The sequence below is a fragment of the Conger conger genome, chromosome 17, assembly GCF_963514075.1.
Source record: "Conger conger chromosome 17, fConCon1.1, whole genome shotgun sequence".
NCBI classification, from domain to species: domain Eukaryota; kingdom Metazoa; phylum Chordata; class Actinopteri; order Anguilliformes; family Congridae; genus Conger; species Conger conger.
Window position 1 is genome coordinate 2,471,239 of NC_083776.1, and position 12,500 is coordinate 2,483,738.

The 12,500-nt window shown below is 46.4% G+C and overlaps 2 protein-coding genes across 3 annotated transcripts in view; one reads left to right on the forward strand and one right to left on the reverse strand.

Annotated features, from left to right (window-relative positions):
- LOC133116647 (dystrophin-like) overlaps positions 1-7,281 on the forward strand; it is a 177,690-nt gene extending 170,409 nt beyond the window's left edge. Inside the window, 3 exon segments of the mRNA XM_061226466.1 lie at positions 263-383; positions 2,839-2,931; positions 5,426-7,281. Coding sequence (XP_061082450.1) covers positions 263-383; positions 2,839-2,931; positions 5,426-5,517 — 306 coding nt within the window. The 3' untranslated portion in view covers positions 5,518-7,281.
- Positions 7,282-7,671: 390 nt separating this feature from the next.
- The window catches only part of tab3 (TGF-beta activated kinase 1 (MAP3K7) binding protein 3), a 19,381-nt gene continuing 14,552 nt past the window's right edge, over positions 7,672-12,500 (reverse strand). For both annotated transcript variants that reach the window (XM_061227182.1, XM_061227181.1), the window contains exon 7: positions 7,672-9,942. In XM_061227182.1, coding sequence (XP_061083166.1) covers positions 9,809-9,942 — 134 coding nt within the window. In that variant the 3' untranslated portion in view covers positions 7,672-9,808. The remainder of the gene's footprint in view (positions 9,943-12,500) is intronic.

Sequence of the window (12,500 nt, forward strand, 5' to 3'; positions counted from 1 at the left end):
ACGCACTGGGGCACAGAGAGAGAGACACGCTGGGGGGACAGAGAGAGACACGCTGGGGGACAGAGAGAGAGAGGCGCGGATTACAGACAGACACACAGCCAGATTACAGACAAGTACACAGACATACATACGGGTTGCAGACAGACACACAGGCCAGACACAGATCGGGAATGGTCGTGACTCCAGTGTTTATCTGTGAGTTCGGTGATTTAAGTGTGCGACGCGGTTTGAGATGGTAAGCATGGCAGCGTCTCTGTCCCAGCCACAGACGGACCCCAAGCTGAACGGCACGGCCCTGTCCTCCCCCTCCACGTCCTCCCAGCGCTCCGACAGCAGCCTGCCCCTCCTGCGCGTGGCTGCCAGCCAGACCACCGACACCATGGGTGAGCCCGCCGCGCTAACGCTAATGCTAACGCTAATGCTAACGCTAATGCTAATGCTAACGCTAATGCTATATGGTTGGCATTTATAGAGCGCCTTTATCCAAAGCGCTGTACAATTGATGCTTCTCATTCACCCATTCATACACACACTCACCAACGGCGATTGGCTGCCATGCAAGGTGCCAACCAGCTCGTCAGGAGCATTTAGGGGTTAGGTGTCTTGCTCAGGGACACTTCGACACAGCCCGGGCGGGGGAACGAACCGGCAACCCTCCGACTGCTCTTACTGCCTGAGCCATGTCGCCCCGTAATGCTAACGCTAACGCTAGCACAGCGTCTCACACTGAGCCCTGCGGGGCGTGTAATGATGGAAGCTCAACGCTAACGCTAACTCTGGCGCAGCCCCTATTTAAAACGCTACTAAATTTTCTCAACCAAAGAAAGAACCACTTCATATTGGGCTGGGGACTGAAAGAGTTAACATACCCAGGGTTTCTTTGCGTAACCCGGCTTCACAAAAGCAAACAATCGCAACCGTGTATCAGGAAGGTGGTTATCAACAACAGACGGCCTTTATTAACCAAGAGTCAAGGACAGGGTCTGTTTTGTTGATTTAAAACTCTGCATTTTTTTTAAAAATATTCTTCCTAAATGGAGACTTGCTCGTAGTGTTTCGCTGCTTGTTCTCCCTCTCGGTGCTGTGTTAGCGCCCTGTGTGGGGGAGGTTTGTGCCAGATTCCGAGATGATCTGAGAGGGTTGTGACGTGTTGACACTAAAGGTTCCTCACAATGGCTGTTCTGTCGAGCCGGTTTACACAGGGGGGTCCGCAAGCCGTGCGCAAACACACAGAGTGTGAAAGGATTGTGGGAATCTGTGGGAAATGCTGACAGCACCTTAGTTTTCCAGGGTCACGAGATGATTGGCCGTAGTACTCGAGCCCTTCAGTGGATTATTATTATAATCTTTAGGACATCCCACGATCGACTTTTACACCCAAAAAAAACATGATATTGAAGGATGCGTATACCCTTGCTAAAAAGTCAGACTTGTTTTTATTTTTTGTGAATTTGGGTTAATCAGAGCTAAGAAATACAGTGGGGGGGGGTTTGCCAATGAGAGCATCAGAAATATTACCACCAACATGCAGGGTCTGTGTTGTACTCCTGGTTCCAGGTTTGTTTGACTCTTGAGTGTAACGCCCTCTCAAGATACAATCGCAGACGGTCCTCTCTAAGGCAGTGTATGTAAATCATTTAGGGCTGGTTTCCCAGACATGGATTAAACCTAATCCTGCCATAAAAACTTTTTCTTTCAGTGGAGATCTTTATTGAATTCTTATTTTAGTCTGCAACAAGGCTTAATCCATGTCTGGAAAGCCAGCCCTTAATGCCTTTGTGTGCACTTCATTAGTTTGCTAGCTGCTTAAGCAGTTGAGTTTGCTAACAAGTGAGCCTCTTTTTTTCACAGAGCTAACAAACAGCTAAAAAGCTTTTAATCTCATCATTATGTAAAACATGGCTAACTAGCTGCCCGGTACCAATCCCAATCGGCTAACATGCAATACAATATTACAATCTTCTTTGTTTCCTTTACATTTTACTCGCCCAAACTACTGGTTACATGTCTTCGCCATCATGACTGGCTTTGGCTAATACGACTCATTTTGGCTAAAATGACATTTCGCTGCTGGTTTAATTCCTTATTTAAATCTGCTCCGAACCTAAATGCTGATTACTGATGCTGAGAAAGTGTTTTATAGTGTGATAATGATGTGTCTATCTGAAGTTGAAACCTTAGTTAACCCTTTGAAGAGTAGGTTATTTATTTATTTTGGTTTGTTAAATTCTTAGTCTGTGTTCGAGAACTTCATTGATTTTAATTACCAGATGTACGTTAAAGACTGCAAACGTAAGCTAACGTTAGCTAACAGTCTGAAAAGTCGAAATGGCTGCTGATCGCCAAGAGAAAAAAAAGTTGACAACTATTTGGCTGTTATAATACACTTTAAACAATATAATATTTGTTCTTACCTTTGAAAATAAATCACAGGTAAGCAAGAATCAGCTAGCTGACATTGTTGGACCAACTAAATGGGGAATGTTCAATTTAAAATCGTTTAATAGCAACCGTTTTCTGCAAACATAGTTCGCTGCGAACATTCGCACTCTTAAACGCACGGCAGTAGTGAATGTTAAGAACTTTCTAATCCAGCGGTCAGCAACCCTGTTCCTGGAGGTCTATTGTCCTGTTGGTTTCCACTCCAACCTCAGCAAAGCACACCTCATTCTACGGCTAAAGGTCCTGTTGCCAATTAGTAGAATCAGGTGTGCCAAATGTGAGGAAAGTAGGAACAAGGTTCTAATCACATATTTGTGACCTTACACCTTGAAGGGTTAATGAGTCTCTTGTGCTGTTTGACCATTCGTGCCCATAATGTCCATGACTTCCTGTCAGGTGAGGACGAACTGGCCAGCCCCACCCAGGACGTCAGCACGGGCCTGGAGGAGGTGATGGAGCAGCTCAACAGCTCCTTCCCCCACAGCCAGGGTGAGAACCCGCAACACGCACATGCGCGCACACACACACACACACACACACACATATACGCGCACACACACACACACACACACACACACACACACACCGACACACGTACATACACACACATAGACACTTACATACATGCACACACACGCACACACTCACGTTCACACGCATACATGCACACACACTTCTGCTTTAAAGTGAATTTACCTCCTTACTGAATTGGCACTACATTTTTCTTTCTTTTGCTTTCTCATTCCACCTTCTCCCTTTCCCCCTCTCTCTCTCTCTTCACCCCTCTGCTCCGTCCTCCTGGTTCTCTGGACTGAAGGAGGACGACGGGGAAACCAGTGAGAGGTTAGTGGTGCTACTCACTGCCACACTTCCACTATCATCCCTCTCTCCTTCCGACCTTCCATATATCTCTCTCTGTCTCTTTCTCTCTCTCTCCTTTCTACTTAAAGGTACAATAGAAGACCAAGGGGGAATCCCTTCCTATCATTGAAAAAGGCTCACTGACATGCTGACTCACCCTCTGTTAACACCCCTGTGTTAGTAGTCCTTTAATTCGGGTTTCGAAAATATGAAGTTGACGGAGCGACACTCTGTACCAAAACATTTTTATAACTGTACAATAATTCAAACTCATTGGTGGAAAATTGGTTCTGCTTGCCACAGCCAATGGCATGGGGGGGGGGGCGTTTCAACATCAGCACATTCACAGAGAAGGGGGAGGGATTAACAGTGTTGTGGTTTGAAGGTGTTTGTTTCTGCAATTCCTCTCTTAACCATTAGAAGTCAGAAATGACCTATTGTACCTTTAAGAACAGGTCTTTTCCACCATCGGAGCTCGTTTGACCCTGGTCTGACGGGCCACCTGTGGGGTCCCTGCGTGTTTTTCGGGGTTCAGGGAGACTAAATTGACGATTTTAGACTTGCGTGTGGTCCAGCTTGTCCGGCTTGTCCCGAGGAGGATGATTTTAATACATTTTAATGGGTAGCACACCCTGCTGAAAAAAATGGCTCAAGCTATGTTTTGAAACAGCTGGAAGTTGGTTGACCAGTTCAGACCAGCTCCATGCTCAACATGGTTTGTCCAGCTCAAGCTATGTTTTGAAATAGCCGATAGCTGGTAATTTCGAGCTGGTCATAGTTGGATTTTTACCCCTGGGCAGAGCACCTGTAAGTGACTGTCCATGCTCGCGAGACATAAATAGTCAAATGATGATAGCAAGCTAGCTAGCCTGCTAAAAACAGATGCTTACACTTTATAAATAGATTTCTGGGAGCCGTGGTGGCACAACAGTCTAAGATGCAGTGGACTTGCGGTTGCAGTTTGTTGCAGTTGTACACCAAGGACCAGGGTGTACAGATTTTTCCAAAAATTGGAGAAAGATTATTTAAATATAAATAGGTTCCTCATTTGAGCAACTTAAGTGTGAGATTGGTATAGTGAGCTCCCTAATGTTAGGGACAAATACATATACACTTTAGTTTCACCATATAGAAAAATGTCCAATACAGTGCCAAATCAAGAAAAAGTATATCTCTGTTCCAAATGTTATGGAGCTCATTGTGATGATGGTGAGTTTGGTGTGTTCTTGTTCAAGGACGATCTAGCTTTAATGCTCAAGATGCACGTTCAATATTTTTATAAAACCTTTATTTATGCAGGACATGCATTTGAGACTGAGGTCTCTTTCATAAGGACAAAAAACTAGAGCAATAAAGAAACGGTTCGATTTTTATGTTTTGCAATCATTTCATTTCTTGCAGATGCATTCACAAGCAGCGTTTGTCACTTAAATGTGTTGAGTGTTGTCAGTAAGGCAGGCTGTGTATTGGCCTTGTGGGATACAGTGAGGCTTGTGGCAGGGTGGTTGTTCTGGGGAGTCAGAGGAAAACAGGGGGGCGTCCAGTACAGGCTGAAAGGTTCAAACCCGTTGTGGAAAAATCTCTCTCTCTCTCTCTCTCTCCCTCCCTCTCCCTCCCTGCCTCTCCTGGATGGCTTAGGTACACAAGGGCGCTGGATTTTATGTGAATGGCTTGTGTGTGGTTCTGGTTTTAGTGTGTATCTGTGAGATTGGGGTGTTTACTGTGTGTGAGAGTGAGAAAGAGATTGCAATATGCGTGTGTGTATTTAGCCGATTTGTGTGTGCGTGCGCGTGTCCGTGCACGTGTGTGTCTGTATCTGTGTGTGTGTGTGTGTGTGTGTGTGTGTGTGTGTGTGTGCGTGCGTGCGTCCGTCTGCGTGCGTGTGTCTGTGTGTGTGCGTGTGCACGTGTGTATCTGTGTGTGTTTGTGTCTGTGTGTGTGTGTGCGTGCGTGCGTGCGTCTGCGTGCGTGCGCGTGTCTGTGTGTGTTTGCGTGTGCACGTGTGTGTCTGTATCTGTGTGCGTGTTTGTATCCGTGTGTGTTTGTGTCTGTGTGTGTCCGTATCTGTGTGTGTGCGCGTGTGCGTGTTTGTGCGTGCGTGACGCTCTGTTCTCCTCCCCAGGCCTGGGCGTGGGCAGCCTGTTCCACATGGCGGATGATCTGGGCCGGGCTGTGGAGTCTCTGGTCAGCGTGATGACGGACGACCCAGAGTAACCTCCCTCAGCATGCTTTTATAGTCACAACAACTGGACTGGACTCCTTTACAAAGAGAAAAATACATCTATTTTTGTCAAAGATCATGGTTACAAACTTGTAGAATTCAGTAGTTTCTTAAGTCTAAAAATTGTTTTATTAACAAAGGCAGGTTTTTACACTTCTATGCAATTGTACAAAAACACTTCAGAAATATGTGTGAAATGATTTGCTGTTTCTTTGTATGGAGCACATTTCAGATCGTTCAAAAAAAAAAGTTTGTAACAATTAAAAAGATTGTAAACTAAAGGATGCTTTATATGACATACATTTATTTATGAAAAACATGAAAAAAATCTTTTAAAGGCAATGCATTTGTTGTGCAACTTTATAGCTGTGTGTCTGCGTGTGTGAGCAGCTGTGTGTGAGAAAGAAATGTTCACCTAAACAGTGTTGTTCTTCTTGCTTTAGATAAAACCCCCACCAATATCGTTACCAAATTATCCTCCCAAGTCATGGTCTTTCTTTAACGTCACGGTCTCCTAATGCTTCACGCCATTTTGACGAGCAGTATTTTAACTCACCTGGAATCAGTTCCTGCCGTTTCCACATGACGGTTGGGTAAGCTGATCCTGAGTGAGTTGGTGCAGAGCATTTTTTTTTGTTTTTCCCCACTAAAAAAAATGTTCAATCAGATATTTTCCCTTTTTGTGTTTTGGTACTTTACAAAGTGCTATCTTTGGAAAAACCTGTTGAAAGATTTTTATAATGACGATAATGTATTGTTTTTACAAGGATGAGAAAGGGAGACTTGGTTCTTTTTCGGATGCGTCTGAAATCCGTCGGTGAGATCGGCGATGAGCTCGTACCGAATCTTGTGCTTGAATGTGGAGCAGCGTTTGGGGTTTTTTTGGTCACAGAGGAGATTGTTTTAGTGGAATCGAGTCTTTTCCAAGCACACTGAGAGATGGACACGTGGAAGACTAGAGTGAACCCTGCCCATTCTTCCAGTCATGAAAGTTCTACCTCAGTTTTTTTCGGTACTCCGTACGTTTGGCGTTTCCTTCAGTTCTCCATTAACCTGAGGGGGATTTCAGTGATGTTCCCATCGAAAGCAGGGATCATCAACTCCGGCCCTCCAATCCAAATCCAGCCCTGGTCCTCTTTTCTCCCGGGTAATTAGTGCTACTGATTGGCCAGACTGCCTTCACTCCTGACTCCCAGCTAAAGGGAGGGTGGAAAACCAGCAGTTCTCAGCCCTCGAGGACCGAGAGTTGCTGATCCCTGATCTCAAAGCATCTCAACGGAATTTAGTCGATGTCTACACTACATGTATCTTTCCATCCATTTGTGTTCTTGTTGAAACATTGTATTTCTATATAATTTTGCTTTATCTTTTTGTTAAGTTTCACAGACATGGAATCTGAGTACACTGACTATTTTAATACACTGTACCCGTCTGTGAGAACCATTTTGTTTTTGTTTTATGGTTGCTTCGAAAGGGGAAACATTTAATCAAAGCACTAAATGTAAGCATTAATTTTACTGTATACTCAGATGAGTGAATCAAACCAACACTCATTGTGACAGCATGTTACAGGTTTTACATTTTTCAGAGATTTCCTATATTCATTTCTAACCCCACTATTATGATTTGTCTTTATTTTAAAATCTCACGTTGCATATTTTCCTTCGAAACATATCAAATGCCACCAAATATATGCCTTACTACTGTAATATAAATAGCTTTACTGTGTATATCAATAAAGCACGCAGTTACGTTAACGTGTTCGTGTTGCATTGTTCCCGTTTGTGTGTTTTGTGGCGAGAGTTATTCACTAAGCAACCTCAGATCTGATTGATGCCCTCATTCCATCAGATACAGTAGCATACCTATGGGCAGCCTGTAGCCTAGTGGCTAATGTGCATGACTGGGACCCGGAAAGTTGGTAGGTCAAGCCCCAGTGTGGCCACAATAAGATCCGCACAGCCGTTGGGCCCTTGAGCAAGGCCCGTAACCCTGCATTGCTCCGAGGCGGGGATTGTCCCCTGCTTAGTCTAATCAACTGTAAGTCACTTTGGATAAAAGAGTCAGCTAAATGACAAATCAAATAACCAAGTGTCCTGTTTTTTACAGGAGCAGCAGCTCGCAACCTTAAAGAAATGGCACAGGGAGACTTCTGGTATGTTTATTTAGACGTATATATTACATTATGTACATGCTAAACCAGGCTGCAAACTGCGATCTCACAGGGTTTTGAAAGTGGTGGTGGTGATGGTGGTGGTGGTTGACTGATGGCTCTGTTCCACACAGCTGTGTTAATGCAAGAGCTGTCCCCACGTTTGGCTCCTGCCCCAGCAGAGGGGGGGGGAACCTGGGGGGGGGGGTCCCACAGCGACACCGAACACAAACCCCTCCCGTCCTCTCACCCCTCCATTACCCACAGTTCCACAGGGTTCCTGAGGGATAGTGCTGACCGTAAGAAAATTTTCAAGATTTTAAAATTAACAGAAAAAAAAACAAAAAAAAAAAACAAAAAAACAATCACACACATACACGCGCACACACCTTGTTACAATACTACTCATGACCTCAAAACCGAAATCGGACCGACTGTCACCGACCGAGGCCCAAGAGGGCCGCTTCAGGTGGGGTGATTTCGGGTTAGTTTCATTACCTCCACCCAGAAAAACACTAATACCACACCCAAACCAATCAAAGGGTCGTCCTCCGCCCCTATAGTAGTCTGTGCAGACCCCATAGCACACCACCCTAATACTGACAGCCAGCATTATAAGGTACATTTCTACAGTCAGGCTGAGGTGCTATAGGGTCGGATGGGTTAAACGAGCCCCATTTTGTCTTCAGGCACCAACACAGCCGATGGGAAGCATACATTAAGTTTGTCCATGTCCGTAATACATTACAGCAGATAAATCAGATAGTTCCTGATTTCACGACGGATGCAGTGCTTTTTGAATTGTTCGTAGGCGTGAACTGAGGGACAAGTATATATAGGTTTTGTACAGATATATTCATACGCACATTCACGCACAGGGCTCCACACAGAGCTGGTGCTTCAGTAGCTTCACGCTCTCATGCTCTCTCACTCTCTCTCACACTCTCTCACGCTCTCTCACGCTCTCTCACGCTCTCTCACGCTCTCTCACGCTCTCTCACGCTCTCTCACGCTCTCTCACGCTCTCTCACTCTCTCTCACTCTCTCTCACTCTCTCTCACTCTCTCTCACTCTCTCTCACTCTCACGAAAAGCCTCGGACCAGGACGACAGCTTCTGAGTCGAGTAGAGTGCGAAGCGGAGCGGCAGGGGGTATAGTATATATTTGTGTGCGAGTCTGTTAGTGTTCTTCGTCTCACGGAGCAGAGCGGCGTACAGTGTAGGGCTCATTGGACCCCGGGGCTGCCGCTCCGTTTCTAACGCGAGTCCCGGCAGCCGTGAGGCGTCCATTTTGTGAGTGCACACCAGGCACGTAAACAGCGCCGTCTCTTTCGGCTATGGGGGGGGGTCCCTCCCCTCCACAACCTGGCCAACACATCCACGTTGTCCGTCCTGTGAACCACGCCACGGGGTTGCCAGTTCTAAGCCACTCTCCCATTTTCTCTGAACCACCCCCCTCCGTTCTCGGAGCCAGGGCCACGCCTCCTCAGGACTCCTCCTCTTGCTTTCTTTCCGGCCCCTCCCGTTTTTATATTACTCTCCTTAGCATCTGCTCTCTGAAGCTGGGAGGACAGGCCAGGATCAGGGGGGCGGGCGTGTGTTTAATGTGAGTGTTCGAGCACAGGGGGGCGGGCGTGTGTTTAATGTGAGTGTTCGAGCACAGGGGGGCGGGCGTGTGTTTAATGTGAGTGTTCGAGCACGGGGGGCGGGCGTGTGTGTAATGTGAGTGTTCGAGCACAGGGGGGCGGGCGTGTGTGTAATGTGAGTGTTCGAGCACAGGGGGGCGGGCGTGTGTTTAATGTGAGTGTTCGAGCACGGGGGGCGGAGCAGGGAGATGGGACAGCGCTCCGTGGGGCTACCTGTCCGTCGCTCTGTCCGTGGTGGGCGTGGCTCAGGTGTAGAGGGGGTGTGGCTCGTGTGTAAGAGCCTGGTTCAGGTGCAGGAGGTGTGGCTCAGGCACAAGGGGGCGTGGCTCAGGGGGTAGAGGGAGTGGCTCAGGTATAGGGAAAGTCACTCAGGTGTGAAAGGAGGCGTGGCTCGTGTGTAAGAGCCTGGTGCAGGTGCAGGGGCGTGGCTCGTGTAGAGGGCGGGGCTCAGACGCAGAGGGCGTGGTGCAGGTGTGGCGGGCGGGGCTCAGGTGTAGCGGGGCATCTCACACTGCTCACAGCGGTTGAGCGCCGGGTGGTTGAGGAAGGTGCAGCTCTCGCAGTTCCACGGCACCCCCTCAAAATCCTCATCCCGCGGAGCCTTGGAGCCGCCCCCACCGTCTGCAGGACAGGACACGCTCAGCAACAGCACACACTCTACACTATACACACACACACGCACACTCAGCAACAGCACACACACACACACACACACACACACACACGCTCAGCAACAGCACACACACACACACACGCTCAGCAACAGCACACACACACACACGCTCAGCAACAGCACACACACACACACGCTCAGCAACAGCACACACACACACACGCTCAGCAACAGCACACACACACACATGCTCAGCAACAGCACACACACACACACACGCTCAGCAACAGCACACACACACGCTCTGCAACAGCACACACGCACACACACACACGCTCAGCAACAGCACACACACACTCAGACACACACACGCGCTCAGCAACAGCACACACTCTACACTATACACACACACGCTCAGCAACAGCACACACTCTACACTATACACACACACACGCTCAGCAACAGCACACACACACACACACACACACACACGCACGCACGCGCTCAGCAACAGCACACACTCTACAGCATACACACACACCCACTTTACAGCATACACACACTACAGTATACACACACACACACTCTACAGCATACAGACACACCCACTCTACAGCACACACACACACACTCTCTACAGCACACACACATCCTATCCGTACTGCAGGGTCTCAATCTTACCTATAAAGGGCCGGTTGGTGCAGGCCCTTTTTTCCCAAACCAAGCAGCTACACACCTGATACTGATCTACTGATCAGGGTCCTGAGCAAAGACCACAGGTTGATTTGTAGAATCAGGTGTTACTGCTTGTTTGGAACAAAAGCCTGCACTCACACCTGCCCTTTCTGGGTAAGATTGAGTACCCCTGCCATAACAGTCCATGCACTTCATGCAGACTACAACAGGGGTGTGAAACTCCAGTCCTGCAGGGCCACAGTGTCTGCTGGTTTTCAGTGCGTTTCAGCACGAGGGAGTCATTTAAGTCTCTGATTGGCTAAAGACCCCACACACATTCTCAAGGCCATGATTGGCCTCTGACTGAAGGGGGAAAACCACAAATCCCAGCAGACACTGCGGCCCTCCAGGACTGGGTTACACCTACGTCCAAGAGTAGGTCTGAAACGTTGTAGGACATGCTTTTGTTTTTGGCATTGGAAGAGACACAAGCACATCTCCTGTACACATACTGTGTGTGTGGATCTGTGTGTGCACTCACCTACTGTACATGTACTATGTGTGTGATTGCATGTACACACAGACACACACGAAGTACATGTAGTGTGTGTGTGTGTGTGTGTGTGTGTGTTAGGGATGTGACAAATGATCAGTTTTAGTAAACGGTTACCATCCTATTTTTTTAAATGGTTAACCGATACTGCGTATGACCGCCAGGGGTCGTATCTTTTTTCTTCTTTTTTTTTTACTGGATTACTGAGAAATTTAATTGTATTTTCAAACTTTATTTTTGGCCATCTCAATAGTTAAATGTCAACATTGTAAGTCAGATCATAGTAAGTCAGCCTAATTGCCAAATTAAATATTTACACTTACATTGACATTGAGCAGTGTAACCTCACAGTTGCAGAAAACTGTATTTAAATCCCTGTAGTTTACGTCCAGGCAATGCTGGTCGATCGTGTGTCATTTTTTAAAAAGCATCGCAGTTCTTGTTTTCATCCCTCTTCTATGGCTTCTGCCTGATAGGCTTGATTGGCATGAAATCTGTGTATATGCTGCTGTTAACAACTTTGTTACAGACGGGGTTGTGTATATTAACACGGGGTCTTTTTTTACCATAGGCGGCTGGTCTAATGATTTTACTTTCATGCCAATGCAGGTCGCTGTACAATTTTATATATTCTTATGTAACGGTAAACTTGCATTTTATATGCCAATTCATTTTATATGGCGTGGGACAATCGTGGTAGTGAGATTAACGTGTCCATTCTTCGCTGAAAGCAGGGCATTTTCGCTTTCAATATCCGAGGGATAATGGCCTAATGATAATGTTTTGCTTTATTTATTTTTATGTAGAGAGCGCATAGTGGAAAGCGAAGTTCGGTTTGCCGGTACTGTCAATTCGCGAGTCAACGAGTTAACACGGATGAAGAAACGCCATAGAAAAAGCAATAAGTGAACTAACAGCACAGATTTAAAACACACAGAAATTATTTTACTACTACTACTTAGGACTATAGCATTCAATTACATGCGGTGTTTGAATTGTTAACCCTCTGAAATGGCCGCAGATTGCTTGCTTGTATGACTGTAGCTTGTGGATTGAATGTATACAGCGTATTGTAATATTCCGTGCAACATTTGTGCAATTATGTATTGCTTTGTTTATTTTAATACAGCATACAGCATAGTGGAAAGCAGCGTTGTAGCTGGTAGTTTGAATTCGCGTGTCTTCTAAACACGGATCTTCTGTGAACCTTAAGAAACGACACAACGTTACAATAAGCCATAAGTCAACCAAAAGCAACAGAAATTATCTGATAACTCTAATACTGTAGCATTCAATTCCCAATGGTGTTTGCATTTTAAACCCCTTGATTGCTTGCTC